General features: G+C 48.8%; 1 protein-coding gene across 1 annotated transcript in view; it reads left to right on the forward strand.

Annotated features, from left to right (window-relative positions):
- Window positions 1–16,175, forward strand: part of KREMEN1 (kringle containing transmembrane protein 1) — a 109,276-nt gene extending 93,101 nt beyond the window's left edge. The window contains exon 10 of the mRNA XM_032140085.1: window positions 14,891–16,175. Coding sequence (XP_031995976.1) covers window positions 14,891–14,953 — 63 coding nt within the window. The 3' untranslated portion in view covers window positions 14,954–16,175. The remainder of the gene's footprint in view (window positions 1–14,890) is intronic.
- Window positions 16,176–16,631: the final 456 nt, after the last annotated feature.

The following is a 16,631-nucleotide window of genomic DNA, read 5'->3' on the forward strand; positions in this document are numbered from 1 at the left end:
GCCCACTTTTTGATGGGGTTGTTTGTTTTTTTCTTGTAAATTTGTTTGAGTTCATTGTAGATTCTGGATATTAGCCCTTTGTCAGATGAGTAGGTTGCGAAAATTTTCTCCCATTCTGTAGGTTGCCTGTTCACTCTGATGGTAGTTTCTTTTGCTGTGCAGAAGCTCTTTAGTTTAATTAGATCTCATTTGTCAATTTTGGCTTTTGTTGCCATTGCTGTTGGTGTTTTAGTCATGAAGTCCTTGCCCACGCCTATGTCCTGAATGGTATTGCCTAGGTTTTCTTCTAGGGTTTTTATGGTTTTAGGTCTAACATGTAAGTCTTTAATCCATCTTGAATTAATTTTTGTATAAGGTGTAAGGAAGGGATCCAGTTTCAGCTTTCTACATATGGCTAGCCAGTTTTCCCAGCACCATTTATTAAATAGGTAATCCTTTTCCCATTGCTTGTTTTTGTCAGGTTTGACAAAGATCAGATAGTTGTCCGGCTTCTTTACTGCATCTCATTTTATCAGCGGGGTCTTTGTGACCTGTACCTTGTGAAACCAGTCCTGCCGATCTCCTATCTCATCCTGTGACTAAGAATGCCCGACCTCCTTAGGTCTGAGGCCCGACCTCCTTAGGCTGCCGAGATGCAGCCCAGCTGGTCTCAGCCTCATTTTATTCAGCCCCTATTCAAGATGGAGTCACTCTGGTTCCATTGCCTCTGACAGCACAATCATAGCTCATTGCAGCCTCACTCTCCTGGGTTTGAACAATCCTTCCATCTCAGCTTCCTGAGTAGCTGGGACCACAGGCGTGGGCTGCTACGTCCAGCTGATTTAAAAAAAAAAAAATTATTGTAGAGACAGGATCTCACTATGTTGCCCAGGTTGGTCTTGAACTCCTGGGCTCAAGTGATCCTCTCATCTTGGCCTCCCAAAGTGCTGAGATTACAGGCACCAGCCACCATGCCTGGCTCTTTTATAACCTCCACTTATTCATCTAGAAAATAGGTACAGGCTGGGTGTGGTGGCTCATGCCTATAATCCCAGCACTTTGGGAGGCTGAGGCAGGCGGATCATCTGAGGTCAGGAATTTGAGACAAGCCTGGTCAACATGTTGAAACCCCGTCTCTACTAAAGATACAAAAAAATTAGCCTGGCGTGGTGACGGGCACCTGTAATCCCAGCTACTCCAGGAGGCTGAGGCAGGAGAATCGCTTGAACCTGGGAGGCGGAGGTTGCAGTGAGCCGAGATCTAGTCACTGCCCTCCAGCCTGGGTAACAGGGCGAGACTTCATCTCAAAAAAAAAGAAAAGAGATACAGCAGTAGTTTCTCATAGGGTTGTTGTGAAGAGTAAATGAAATAAGAAAGGTACAATATTTAGCTCAGTGACTGGCCTGTGAGTCCTCAATACATTTTAACAATTTTTATCAGTAAACTAAGGGGACCACCAGGAGCAGGGGGCACCTCAGATTTGCCCTGCCTTTCAGATTGAGAACCCTATTTATCAAACTCCAAGTTTACAATGCACAAAGTAGGGGCAGTTCCCTCCTTAGAGAATAATTCCTGACTTGGTTCCTTCAAGTAGCTGGTTTTCCCCAAGACCTTCAATATGTGACCCCATTTAATAAAAGTATCTACTGACCTTCACTTTCTTAGGGACCTAGGTGTTGGGTGAAAATACCCTTTTCTGCCGACTCCCTGCCTGCAGTGGATTTCCTTATCTGTTGCTTCAGGTAAGGGAACAAATGCAGAATTTGAACGTCCTCATAGTTCCCCCAATGCTGCAGGTGTACAAATAGGCTAAGGCCCCTGGCCCAACTGGCAGAGGTAAGGAGCTGCCCGCCCGCCCAGCTCACGCTGCGGCAGAGCCCCCAGCCATCGCCTCCTGCCGCCCTCGCCTTTCCTGCAGGAGCCGTCCCGGCGCAGGCTTGCTCACCAGCGCCGCCCCGTGGTAAGACCGCAGATCTGTGGAAGAAGGCCAGCCCTGAACCGCAACTGCACTCAAGCCCTTCCATTACAGTTACACGGATTTTTTGCCCAGCGCGGTGATGCGTGCCTGTAATCCCAGCTACTCTGGAAGCTGAGGGGAAGGATGCCTTGAGCCCAGGAGTTCAGAATCAGCCTGGGCAAAATTGCGAGAGAAAAGAAAAAAGAAAAAAATAATGTCACAGGTTTCCTGACCCTAAACCTGGACATTAGCCCAGGTCTCACTCTCACCAAGCCCTCTAAAGAACTCATTCCATCAGATAAGTGATCAGATGAATTATTCTACCTCCATACTATGAAATCGTATGTCACCATTGAAATTAATGTGGTGTATAATCTCCAAAGGCAATGAAAAAAAAAAGAACAAATTAATGTAGTGCCTCTACATACACTGTATCAGAATATCTTACATGAAAAAAGTCAACAAAGCATAAGTGTAATTTTTTTTTTTTTGGCCAAATTTTAAAAATAGGGAGGGAAATATATGTCTGTGTATACAAAGGCACCAGCAAAGTCCTGCAAGGTCTGTGTCTAACTCTTATCGTGTGGAAAAGGAAGGAAGGAAGACAGGAGGGGTCCAGAGGCAGTTGCTTACGCCTGTAATCCCAGCACTTTGGGAGGCCAAGGTAAGTGGATCTCTTGAGCCCAGGAGTTCGAGACCAGCCTGGGCAACATGGCAAAACCTGGTGTCTACAAAAAATATAAAAATTAGCCAAGCATGGTGGTGTGTGCCTGTAGTCCTAGCTACTCAGGAGGCTGAAGTGGGAGAATCACTTGAGCCTGGGAGGTCTAGGCTGCAGTGAGCCGTGATCACGCCATTGCACTCCGGCCTGGGCAACAGAGTGAAATCCTGTCTCCAAAAAAAAAAAAAGGAAAAGAGAAGGTGAGGACACTTACATTTTCACATTTTATTTGATATATTTATATGTGGCTTGAATCTCTTACATTCATGCATTACATGTGCAAGTTTGAAAATAAAGTACAGGTGGATTATTTTAAAATTTGGAGGCTGGGCATGGTGGCTCACACCTGTAATCCCAGCACTTTGAGAGGCCAAGGCAGGCAGATCACCTGAGGTCAGGGGTTTGAGATCAGCCTGGTCAACATGGCGAAACCCTGTCTCTACTAAAAATACAAAAATTAGCTGGGCATGGTGGTGTGTGCCTGTAATCCCAGCTACTCAGGAGGCTGAGGCAGGAGAATCACTTGAATCCGGGAAGTGGAGGTTGCAGTGAGCTGAGACGGTGCCACTGCATTCCAGCCTGGGCAACAAGAGCGAAACTCCATCTCAAAAAAAAAAAATTTGGAAAGCACACAAAACAAAAAGAACAACATAAGTCTCTCTCACTGTCACACTGCTCAGTAGAAGCACTGTTAAAATGCTGGTGCGTGTGTTTCCAGCACACACTAGGAGCACTGAGGAACACTGCTTCCCCTGCTTGCCCCCAGGAGGGGGCCTGGCCAATGCCCTGGACTAGACATCTATTCTGCTGCCCAGCATCACCCATGCCACCACCCTGCCCCACCCTGAGCCACTCCTGGAGACACCTCCCAGTGCAGGGAGTCTCCAGAAGCTTTGGGCCAGCAGAATGCTCAGCTCCCAAGCCAAAATGTCCTTCTCTTTGTTAACTACAAAATAAACATCTCCAGGGCCCCTGGGCTACTTGCAATACAAATGTTTATGCCTTTGGAAAGAGACAAAAAGAGAAAGACTCTTGCAATTTCTCCCTGAGCCAATGGGTGCCCAAGTTGGTAATTAACCTTCAGCAACCAGGGCGTCTGATCTTCCGCCAGCCAGTCTGAGGCAGGTTGTGGGAGTGATTGATTGGGCCTGTGCTAGAACTTGGTGATTGGTGGGCCTTCCAGGCCTTGGAATGCTCTCCGCACAGGACACTGGCTGCCTCTTCAAAACTCTAAATGAGGTACTAGGAACCCACCCCTAAGAAGGCCCCCACACTGCTGCACCCCATTCCAGATGAATGGCTGTGAGCAGCCCTAGCGTTCATCACACCACTCGGGGGAGCCCCAGGGCCTACGCGCAGAGCTGGGAGGAGCAAGGCTGCTGAGGGGCAGGCACTCGGTCATCTTGACATTGACATTCACTAAACACCCTCGGACCCGGCTCCCCGCTCAACTCTACATATGGTGCCTTATTTCCTTTGACTCTCCCAGCAACCCCATGAGGTAGGTATAGTTCTATTCCCATTTTTATAGATGAGGAAATTGAGTCTCGGAGAAATAAAGTCTGTGCTGCCATCACTTAATCCTGGGTGGATAAAATCTCTTCTTCAGACAGGTGTTCCTAGCCCAAGGTCATCCTGCTGGTAAGTGGGGGCAAAGATGGACTGAACCCCTTTTGCAACTTTGAAGCCACACCTGCCCATCCCCACATATTCATATTGGAAAACTCTTTCCAGAGGGTTATCATCTTCAGGCTTCTACAAACTATGCCAAGCTCAGAGGAGCCGACCCGTGGGGCCTCCACGCAAAGATTACAGTCAGGTCGGCCGGGCGCGGTGGCTCACGCTTGTAATCCCAGCACTTTGGGAGGCCGAGGCGGGCGGATCACGAGGTCAGGAGATCGAGACCACGGTGAAACCCCGTCTCTACTAAAAATACAAAAAATTAGCCGGGCGTGGTGGCGGGCGCCTGTAGTCCCAGCTACTGGGAGAGGCTGAGGCAGGAGAATGGCGTGAACCCGGGAGGCGGAGCTTGCAGTGAGCCGAGATTGCGCCACTGCACTCCAGCCGGGGGGACAGGGGGAGACCCCCTCCCAAAAAAAAAAAAAAAAAAAAAAAAAGATTACAGTCAGGTCTTCCCTTGGATGTAGTCAGAGAGAGCGAGTGGACAGCTCTCAGCTGTCCCCGGGACCAGAATTCCATCATGAGAGACTGGGGGATTGCTTTCTTTCCAAAGGGGGAGCTGAGGTCCAGAGAGCAGAATTCATGTCCAAGGCCCCACCATGACTTTGTTTTTCGTTGTTTGAGACGGAGTCTCACTCTTGTCGCCCAGGCTGGAGTGCAATGGCGCGATCTCAGCTCACTGCAACCTCCACCTCCTGGGTTCAAGTGATTCTCCTGCCTCAGCCTCCCGAATAGCTGGGATTACAGGCATGCGCCACCATGCCCAGCTAATTTCTGTATTTTTAGTAGAGACGGTGTTTCACCATGTTGGCCAGGCTGGTCTCGAACTCCTGGCCTCAAGTGATCCACCTGCCTCGGCCTCCCAAAGTGCTGAGATTACAGGTGTGAGCCACCACATCCAGCCCCCACCATGACTTTGCCTCTGTGGCCAATGTCATGTCCATGGCTGCATGGAGCTTCCTGAAAACATGGATGCTGGTGGCAAGGACCCACCTTGGAAAATGGGGTGAAAGCCAATCCCCCTAGATACATTCCCTGAGCCCTTGGGCTGGGAGAAGGGCATTGTGTAGCCTCTAAGGGAGACTACAAAGTAAGAAGGGATTGCTTCCATCTTGTCGTTCCACCGTCTGTGTCACAAACAGGCAGGTCGGGGGAGCAAACATGGCAGAGGGACATGGCCTAGGAGTCCTGTACTCCATTTCCCCTCACATTTCATTGTCCGTTACAGGTCACGTGGTCCCACCTGGATGCAAGGGCCACTGGGAAATGTAGTCTTCCAGTGGGCCAGGAGTTGTGTACAATGAAATTAGCAAATATATAGCTCGTCTCTGCCACACTATTCAAAAGCCCGTAGTCATGTCAGGGCCCAGAATGCCTTGAGATTGTTGCTCAGCACATGAGAGCATCAGGCTGGAGAAGTGGGCTGGCCCAGTGTGAGAAACACGGGTAAAACACGGGGTACCAATTTGCAATCTGGCCCCATGTGGTCCAGGTTCCTCACATGCAGCCAGCCATGGCTGTAGAGGGACAAAATGATGCCGGAGCAAGAGGCAGAGTCCCCCAGATGAATGTCAAGGGAAACCCAATAGCCCTGAAGACATCAAGGGGAGGCCACGCCAGCCAAGATTCCTGGCTCACTTTGCAGGAGAGGATGTGAGAGGGCACTAGGGAAGGAAAAGGGAGAACAGAGGAGAGGCGCCGACATGGGGCACGGGGCATTCTAGGGAAACTGGGCCTGGTGGGCTGGAAAGGTCTCTGCCACCAGCAGGGCAGCTTCATGGATGTGCAGCCTCCACAGTCACACAGGGCCCATCCTCACAAAGGCCCCACATTTGGCCCTAGCTGTCACTGTCTTGAAATTCTTAATCATTTTCCAAGAAGGGGCCCCATATTTTTATTTTGCACTGGACCTCACAAATTACAAAGTCAGTCCTGAGTCCAGAAGGGATCAGTCTTGGTTCCAGATGGCCCCACCTCCAGGGCATGGCTGTGGCTGATAGTTATTTGCCAGCCTGGTGGGAGATGAAGACCACAGGAAATGGGTCTGGAGGATGAACGGCAGTAGTGGTCAGCTCAAGAGTGTTGATTTTTTGTTTTATTTTTGTTTTTTGAGACGGAGTCTCACTCTGTTGCCCAGGCTGGCTCACTGCTCAGCTCACTGCAACCTCTGCCTCCTGGGTTCAAGCAATTCTCCTGCCTCAGCCTCCCAAGTAGCTGGGATTACATGCAGCTGCCACCAAGCTGGGCTAATTTTTGTATTTTTAGTAGAGACAGGGTTTCTCCATGTTGGCCAGAGCTGGTCTCGAACTCCTGACTTCAAGTGATCCACCTGCCTTGGCCTCCTAAAGTGCTGGGATTACAGGCATGAGCCACGGTGCCCAGCCAAGTGTTTTGTTTGTTTGTTTGTTTAGAGACAGGATCTCACTTCGTTGCCCAGGCTGGTCTCGAACTCCTGAGTTCAAGTGATCCTTCCTCCTTGGCCTCCCAAAGTGCTGGGATTTCAGGCATGAGCCACTGCACCCAGCCAGCCCAGGAGTGTTTTGCTCCTTAATGTTCTCAGTTGTAAACATTCAGGAAGCAAAAACAAAACAAAACCAAAGGCCAGGAGCGGTGGCTTATGCCTGTAATCCCAGCTCTTTGGGAGGTTGAGGTGGGTGGATCATGAGGTCAGGAGTTCGAGACCAGCCTGACCAACATGGTGAAACCCTATCTCTACTAAAAATACAAAAATTAGCCAGGCGTTGTGGCACACGCCTGTAATCCCAGCTACTCAGGAGGCTGAGGCAGGAGAATTGCATGAACCCGGGAGACGGAGGTTGCAGTGAGCCGAGATCGCATCACTGCACTCCAGCCTGGGCAACAGAGCGAGACTCTGTCTAAAAAAACAAAAACAAAAGTAAAAAAACAAATAAACAAACATTCAGGAAGCACAGGTTTCAGACTCTCCTTGCTAAGGAGCAAGACTGGTCAGAAACAGGTGCTTACTGGTGAGAAATTTTTCACAAACAGAGAATGATGAACTCTGCACGTGATGTGATGTTGAGGATGGCAGATAGGTGGATGAAGTCCTGGTGCCTATAAAGGAAAATGGGGACATCAGATTAAAGCAAGAGGGAGGCTAACCTCAGGGGACTCTACTTATATATATGTAGAAACACTTAAGAAGACCTGGACATTTTTTGTTTTGTTTTGTTTTGTTTTTTTGAGATGGAGTCTCACTCTTTCACCCAGGCTGGAGTGCAGTGGTGCGATCTCGGCTCACTGCAGGCTCCGCCCCCTGGGGTTCATGCCATTCTCCTGCCTCAGCCTCCCGCGTAGTTGGGACTACAGGCGCCCGCCACCTCGCCCGGCTAATTTTTTGTATTTTTAGTAGAGACGGGGTTTCACCGTGTTAGCCAGGATGGTCTCGATCTCCTGACCTCGTGATCCGCCCACCTCGGCCTCCCAAAGTGCTGGGATTACAGGCGTGAGCCACCGTGCCCGGCCTCATTTTTTTATAGATAAGGTCTCTTAGCTCCATAATAGTGGAGGACTTCAACACCCCACTGAGAGCATTAGACAGATAATCAAGGCAGAAAACTACCAAAGAATTTCTGGACTTAAACTCAGCACTTGACCAATTGGACCTTTTAGACATCTACGGAAAACTCCACCCATCAGCCACAGAATATACATTCTTCTCATCCGCACATGGAACATATTCCAAGATCAACCACATGCTCAGCCATAGAGCAAGTCTCAATACATTCAAAAAAATCAAAATCATACCAGCCATACTCTTGGACCACAGTAGAATAAAGACAGAAAATACTAAGAAGATTTCGGCTGGGTGTGGTGGCTCACGCCTGTAATCCTAGCACTTCAGGAGGCCAAGACAGTTGGATCACTTGAGGTCAGGAGTTCGAGACCAGCCTGGCCAACATGGTGAAACCCTGTCTCAACTAAACATACAAAAAAAAAAAAAATTAGCTAAGCATGGTGGCAGGTGCCTGTAATCCCAGCTACTTGGGAGGCTGAGGCAGGAGAATCACTTGAACCTGGGAGGCAGAGGTTGCAGTGAGCCAAGATCATGCCACTGCACTCCAGCCTGGTGACAGAGCGAGACTCCATCTCAATAAATAAATAAATAAATAAATACTTAAGAAGATCTCTCAAAACCACACAATTATATGAAAATTAAATGACTTGCTCCCGAATGATTTTGGGGGTAAACAACAAAATAAAGGCACAAAATCAAAAAAATTCTTTGAAAGAAATGAAAACAGAGATAAAAAATACCAAAATCTCTGGGATGCAGCAAAAGCAGTGTTAAGAGGAAAGCTGATCGTGCTAATCGCCTACCTCAAAAAGTTAGACCTCAAATTAACCATCTAATATCACACATAGAGGAACTAGATAAACAAGAACAAACTAACCCAGAAGATAGCAGAAGAAAAGAAATAACTAAAATCAGCGTAGAACTTAATGAAATTGAGACACAAAAATTCATACAAAGAATCAGAAAAACCAAAAGTTGATTATTTGAAAGGATAAACAGGACCAGCAAACCCCTAGCTAGATTAACAAAGAAAAAAAAGAGAGATCAAATAAGCAAAATCAGAAATAACAAAGGTGTCACTTGTAATAAGTGACCCCACAATACAAGAGAAATACAAAAGATCCTCACAGACTATTATGAACACCTCTGCACACATAAACTAGAAAATCTAGAGGCAATAGATAAATTCCTGGAAACACACCATCTCCCAACAGTGAATCAGGAAGAAACTGAAAGACTGAACAAATCAATATCATGTTCAGAAATTGAATCAGCACTGGCCGGGCGTGGTGGCTCACGCCTGTAATCCCAGCACTTTGGGGGGCCAAGGCGGGCAGATCATGAGGTCAGGAGATCAAGACCATCCTGGCTAACACGATGAAACCCCGTCTGTACTAAAAATACAAAAAATTAGCCAGGCGTGGTGGCAGGCGCCTGTAGTCCCAGCTACTCGGGAGGCTGAGGCAGGAGAATGGCGTGAACCCGGGAGGCAGAGCTTGCAGTGAGCCGAGATCGCACCACTGCACTCCAGCCTGGGTGACAGAGCGAGACTCCATCTCAAAAAAAAAAAAAAAAAAAGAAATTGAATCGGTACTAAAAAACTTACCAGTCAAAAAAAGCTTTGGACCAGTTAGATTTACAGCCACATTCCCCTAGATGTACAAGGAAGAGCTGCTACCAATTCTACTGAAACTATTCCAAAAAATCAGGTAGGAGGAACTCTTCTGTAACTCATTCTGTGAAGCCAGCATCACCCTGACCTCAAAACCTGGCAAAGACACAGTGAAAAAAGAAAGCTTCAGGCCAATATCCCTGATGAACATAGACACAACAATCCTCAACAAAATACTAGCAAACTGAATTCAACAGCACATCAAAAAGTTGGCCGGGTGGTGGCTCATGCAGTAATCTCAGCACTTTGGGAGGCTGAGGTGGATAGATCACTAGAGGCCACAAGTTCGAGACCAGCCTGACCAACATGGCGAAACCCCGTCTCTACTAAAAATACAAAAAAATTAGGCAGGTATGGTGGTGCATGTCTGTAATCCCAGCTCCTCGGGAGGCTGAGGCAGGAGAATCACTTGAACCTGGAGGTAGAGGTTGCAGTGAGCTGAGATTGTGCCACTGCACTCCAGCCTGAACAACAGGGCGAGACTCTATCTCAAAAAAAAAAAAAAAAAAAAAAAGATTAATTCACTATGATCAAGTAGGTTTCATTCCTGTGATGCAAGATTGGTTCAACATGCATGAATCAATAAATGTGATTCACCACAGAAACAGAATTACAAACAAAAACCATCATCCCAATAGATGCAGAAAATGCTTTCAATAAAATCCAACATCCTTTCGTGATAAAAACCCTCAAGAAACTAGGCATCGAAGGAACGTACCTCAAAATAATAAGAGCCATCTATGACAAACCCACAGCCAACATCAGAACTGAACTGGCAAACACTGAAGCATTCCCCTTGGAACAAGAAAAGCAATGCCGGCTGGGCACAGTGGCTCACACCTGTAATCCCAGCACTCTGGAAGGCTGAGGCAGGTGGATGAACTGAGGTCAGGAGTTCAAGACCAGCCTGGCCAACATGGTGAAACCCCGTTTCCACTAAAAATACAGAAAATTAGCTGGGCGTGGTGGCAGACGCCTATAATCTCAGCTACTCAAGAGGCAGGAGAATTGCTTGAACCCTGGAGGTGGAGGTTGCAGTGAACCGAGATTGTGCCACTGCATTCCAGCCTGGGCAACAAGAGCAAAACCAAAAACTCCGTCACAAAAAAAAAAGAAAAAAAAAAAAGCAATTCCATTATTGGGTATGTATCCAAAAGAAAACAAAGTATTATACCAAAATGACATAGGCACTTGTGTGTTCATTGTAGCACTATTCACAATAGCAAAGACAAGGAATCAACGCAAGTGCCCATCAGTGGTGGATTAGATAAAGAAATCGTAGTACATATACACTGTGGAATACTACATAATCATAAAAAAATGAAATCACCTACTTTGCAGCAACACGGATCCAGCTGGAGGCCATTCACAAGTACATAAAACCATAAACATTGGGTACTGATATGGTTTGGCTCTGTGTCCTCACACAAATCTCATCTCGAATCGTAGTCCCTGCTTGCCGAGGAAGGGACTTGTAATCCCCACGTGTTAAGGGAGGGAAGGATTACGGGGGCAATTCCCCCCGCCCCGCCCCGCCGTTCTCGTGATAGTGAGCGAGTCTCGCGAGATCTGATGGTTTTAAAAGTGGAATTTTTTCCTGCGCCGGCTCTCAGGCTCTCCTGCCACCTTTTCCCTTTTTGCCTTCCGCCATGCTTGTAAGTTTCCTGCGGCCTCCCCAGCAAAAAATGCGGAACTGTGAGTCAATTAAACCTCTTTCCTTTATAAATTATCCAGTTTCAAGTATGTATTTCTTGTTCTGTTTTTTTGAGATGGCGTTTTGCTGTCTTCGCCCAGACTAGAGTGCAGTGGCGCAATCTCGGCTCCCTGCAACATCCGCCTCCCGGGTTCAAGCGATTCTCTTGCCTCAGCCTCCCGAATAGCTGGGATTACAGGGGCCACCACCACGCCCAGCTAATTTTTGTATTTTTAGTAGAGACAGGATTTCACCATGTTGGCCAGGTTGGTCTGGAACTCCTGACCTCAAGTGATCCACCCGCCTCAGCCTCCCAAAGTGCTGGGATTACAGGCATGAGCCACCACGCCCGGCCTCGGGTATTTCTTTATCACAGTGTGAGAACAGACTAATACAGGTACTCAGGGACATAAAGATGGCAACAGTAGACACTGGGGACTACTAAGCGGGGAAGGGAGAGAAGGGAGTAAGGGTTGAAAAACTCACTCTTGGGAACTATGCTCACCACCTGGCTGATGGGATCATTCATATCCCAAACCTCAGCATCACGCAATACACCCATGTAACAAACCTGCGTATGTACGCCCTACATCTAAAATAAAAGTTGAAAAAAAGTCGAGGTCTTGCTATATTGCCCAGGCTGGAGTGCAGGGCCCATTCACAGGTTGAATCATAGCGCACTGCAGCCTCAAACCGCTGGGCTCAAGGGATCTTCCCACCTCAGCCTCCCGAGTAGCTGGGATTACACGCACGCATTGCTGTGCCCAGCTGAGGACCTTACATTTTAAAAAGAACAGTCCAGATGTAAGAGATTTACAAAAGCAGGCTATCAATTAACTAGTACAAAGTGGAAACGGCTGTTGACTATGGTGTGGGGGCCTTCTTGAAGTCAAAGAGGAATCTGGACACACCTGGCAAACTGATGGACCCAGTCCTTTGCTGTATTGGCTGGAACGGTTGAAGGAGAGAAGGAACCTGGCACGATGATCTCAATCTGGTTACAAAGCATGATTCCAGAGAAGGTTGATTAGTAACAGCGCCTTGCTATCATTTATTGAGCACTTACTGTGCTGCAGGCATTGGACTACACACATGCATTTGTCATCCTTTGCCATGTAACAAACTATCCAAAAATTTACCAGCTTAAAACAAGGAACTGGAGGCCGAGGCAGGCAGATCATGAGGTCAGGAGTTCGAGACCAGCCTGGCCAACACAGTGAAACCCCGTCTCTACTAAAGATACAAAAATTAGCTGGGCATGGTGGCAGGTGCCTGTAATCCCAGCTACTTGGGAGGCTGAGGCAGGAGAATCACTTGAACCCGGGAGGCAGAGGTTGCAGTGAGCCGAGATCGCGCCACTGCACTCCAGCCTGGGCTACAAGAGTGAAACTCCGTCTCAAAAAAAAAAAAAAAAAAAAAACAAGGAACTATGATTATCCTGAGTTTCTGTGGGTCAGGGATTCAAAAGCAGTTTAGGCCAGGCTTGGTGGGTCACACCTGTAATCCCAGCACTTTGGGATCAAGAGGCCAGGAGTTCGGCCAGGCGCGGTGGCTCCCGCCTGTAATCCCAGCACTTTGGGAGGCCCAGGCGGGTGGATCACAAAGTCAGGAGTTCCAGACCAGCCTGGCTAGTATGGTGAAACCCCGTCCCTACTAAAAATACAAAAATTAGCTGGGCATGGTGGTGCGTGCCTGTGGTCCCAGCTGCTCGGGAGGCTAAGGCAGAGGAGTCGCTTGAACCTGGGAGGTGGAGGTTGCAATGAGCCGAGATTGTGCCATTGTGCTCCAGCCTGGGCAATGGAGCGAGACTCCATCTCAAAAGAAAAATTAAAAAAGGCCAGGAGTTCAAGACTGGCCAGGGCAACAGAGCAAGACCCTATCTCTACAAAAAATTTAAAAAAATAGCCAGATGTGGTAGTGTGTACTTGTAGTCCTCTGGAGGCTGAGACGGGAGATTCCTGGAGCCCAGGAGTTCAAAGGTACAGTGAGCCACGATTGTGCCACTGCACTCCAGCCTGGGTGACAGAGCAAGAGCCTGTCACAAAAAAAAAGTAGTTCAGAAATCATACTCTGTCATTTTCACAACATCCAATTGGTACAGAGGCCAGCCCTATTCAGTATGGGAGGTGACCGTACCAGGGCATGAAGCCAGGAGGTGGGGCTCATTGGCCACACTCTCATCTTGGAGGCTGCCGCCCACCATGTGTTACTTCATGATCCTATTCAATAATCACAACAGGCTAGTAATAATTTTTCCCCTACTCAAAAGAGGGAATTTTGCTCAAGACCAAACAACTAAGAAGTGGCAGGCCTTGGATTTGAACTCCACTGTCCTTGGCTATGTTGGAGCTCTATGGCATGCAGAGGTGATAGCACAAGGACTGATAGAAGTGTCCCCTGAACCCCATTCGACGCTGGACACCAGGCAGCAAGATGTTGTGTTTCTCTCCTTCGTCCGGGTCCCCAGGGGGACTGGCATCTTCTCTCAGACTCTCACACAGGTCAAGGGGAGCTTAGGCCCTGGGAGGGTGCCAGTTAGCAGGGGGAGAGGAAAGAGCTGCCTCTCTCCTGTCACTCCCCATTTTGCCCCAAGATGAGGGGTCGCTATTCAGAATGGGTCGGGTTCCAGGACAGTGACTGGGTCAAATTTGCTGGAAGGCAGGGTCACTATCAGAAGACCTATCCCCTCACCACACACACCACGTGTGCACACATGCACACACAGGTGCAAGCACACAAGTACCCATGCACACATCACCCACATGCACACGCACCATAACATGCACACACATCCACACACATGCACACTCTCCTCCTAGTCGTCTGCTTCTGAGTGACCAGATGGCTCTTTTTTCCCCCCCCCCACAAATACTTATTGAGCACCTGCTAGGTGACTGGTATTCTGCTGGATGCAAAGGACACAGGGCATGGTGTCTGCTCGTATGGAGCCTGTGGTCATGTACCCTGCTGGACAGCTGCCTTTCCGGGGTTCACTTCTGCTCCTCACATCTGCTGGGGCTCATTGACTTCTTCCATATGGTGTTTGGGCACAGGCATGGGAAGGTCCCCCTAGACCTCGAGTCTAAGCCTCGAACTCTGGCCCACTTTACAAAAGCCCAAATTAAGGAACTGATCATCCGCTTAGTAATAGTTTAGAACCTTTAGAGTATGTTACAACCTGCAGAAGTTACAGAAACCCAGCCTCTCTCAACTCTTTTAGTCACAATGAGATGGAGCTTTCAGAAAATCAAGAGACCAAGATCAGGCCGGGCGCGGTGGCTCACACCTGTAGTCCCGCACTTTGGGAAGCCGAGGTGGAAGGATCACTTGAGCCCAGGAGTTTGAGACCAGCCTGGGCAATATAGTGAGACCCCATCTTTCAAAAAAAAATTAGCCTAGTGTGGTGGCACATGTCTGTAGTCCCAGCTACTCAGGAAGCTGAGGCAGGAAGATCGCTGCTGTCCAAGAGTTCAAGGCTGCAGTGAGCCATGATCAGACCACCGCACTCCAGCCTGGGTGACAGAGTAAGGCCTTGTCTCAAAAACAAAACAAAAGAGACCAAAATCAGTCAAATGCTTCTTACTGTTCTCTCCCTCCATGTCTAGGGCTGTACTTTCAGACACCACTCATTGTCCTTCCTGCCTTCCCAGGCAATTCAGGACTCTGCAGTGACATCACTCATCTGGTCTCAGGGGCAGCCCAGAAGTATCTGACCGTAGACACAACTAGGCTCCGTGGGCATAACTGGGTGGCAACTTCAGAGGGCAGAGGGGACACCTTCATTGCCTCTCCTCGCACAGAAACGGTGGGCTCTCTCTGGCCCAGCGTGGTGGTTCATGCCTGTAATACCAGCGCTTTGGGAGACTGAGATGGGAGGATTGCTTGAGCCCAAGAAGTCGAGGCTGCAGTGAGCTATGATCACACCACCACACTCCAGCCTGGGCAGCAGGGCGGGACCTCGTCTCTAAGAAGAGAAAGAAAGAGAAACGGTGTCCTCTGCACAGCTGGTCAGAACTGTGTGACTCACTTGAGGCAGGACTGAGAGTGACATCCAGTTGCACCTTTCTCACCTCCTTTGGGACCCTCGGGGGTGAGTTCCCCTTTGTCCTCTCTTGGAAACAGCACACAGCAAGCAACCACAAAACCAGAGCGGAAGGAGGGACTTCCCACCGGCATCCAGCCCTGGTGCCATGTTTTATCATCTGGAACGGTTGTGAAGCCTTGTGTGACTTGCTGAGGATCAGCAGTCACCATGGTCTAATCCCAAGAGGGACTCATCACCCAGCGACCTCTAAAGGCCCCAGGCCCACTGTAGTTTTTTCTAAGAGGCTCCCAGAACCAAGTGGCACGTTGGTTTCCTGTGCATCTGTGTCTTTGTGCCTGTATCTCGCTGGGGGACTTCACAGGAAGCAGGATTTGGGCATTCCCGAAGCTCCCAGCTGGACACCACTCGTGAGTGCCACATCCCATGATCACTTCAACCACAGGCCTTTGACATCACCATGTGGCAAGGCACCCAGCAGAAGATGAGGATGATGGGTGATGCCAGATGGATGCATACCTGGTGAATGGCCCACGCATGAAGCCTCGAGACTCTCAGGACTGGCCATATAATCTGCAAGGTCCAGTATGAAATGAGAATAAGCAGCCCACACAACTGGGCATAGTGGTTCATGCCTGTAATCCCAGCACTTTGGGAGGCCGAGGAGGATGGATCACTTGAGGCCAGGAATTCGAGACCAGCCTGGCCAACATGGCGAAACCCATCTCTACTAAAAATACAAAAATTAGTTGGGCATGGTGGCACACACCTCTAATCCCAGCCACTTCGAGACTGAGGCACAAGAATTGCTTGAACTCGGGAGGCGGAGGTTGCAGTGAGCTGAGATAACGCCACTGCACTCCAGTGTAGGCGACAGAGTGAGACCCTGTCTCAAAAAAAAGAAAAAAAAGAGAGGCTGGGCACAGTGGCTCACGCCTGTAATCCCAACACTTTGGGAGGCTGAGGCGGGTGGATCACCTGAGGTCAGGAGTTTGAGACCAGCCTGGTCAACATGGTGAAACTCTTGTCTCTAATAAAAATACAAAAATTAGCCGGGCATGGTGGCAGACACCTGTAATCCCAGCTACTCAGGAGGCTGAGGCAGGAGAATCGCTTGAAACTGGGAAGTGGAGGTTGCAGTGAGTCAAGATCGCACCATTGCACTCCAGCCTGGGCAACAAGAGTGAAACTCTATCTCAAAAAAAAAAAAAAAAAAAAGAGCGAGAATGAGAATGAGCAGCGCCCATTGGAAAACTATGAAGAATTTCAAGACAGCAACAGCAGAGCATTAAATGGAGCACAGGGCCTCTCTGCCCACGAGGCCCTGGGCAACAGCCCACAGGTCGCAC

This window comes from Hylobates moloch, unplaced genomic scaffold, assembly GCF_009828535.3.
Source record: "Hylobates moloch isolate HMO894 unplaced genomic scaffold, HMol_V3 SCAFFOLD_19, whole genome shotgun sequence".
NCBI lineage: Eukaryota > Metazoa > Chordata > Mammalia > Primates > Hylobatidae > Hylobates > Hylobates moloch.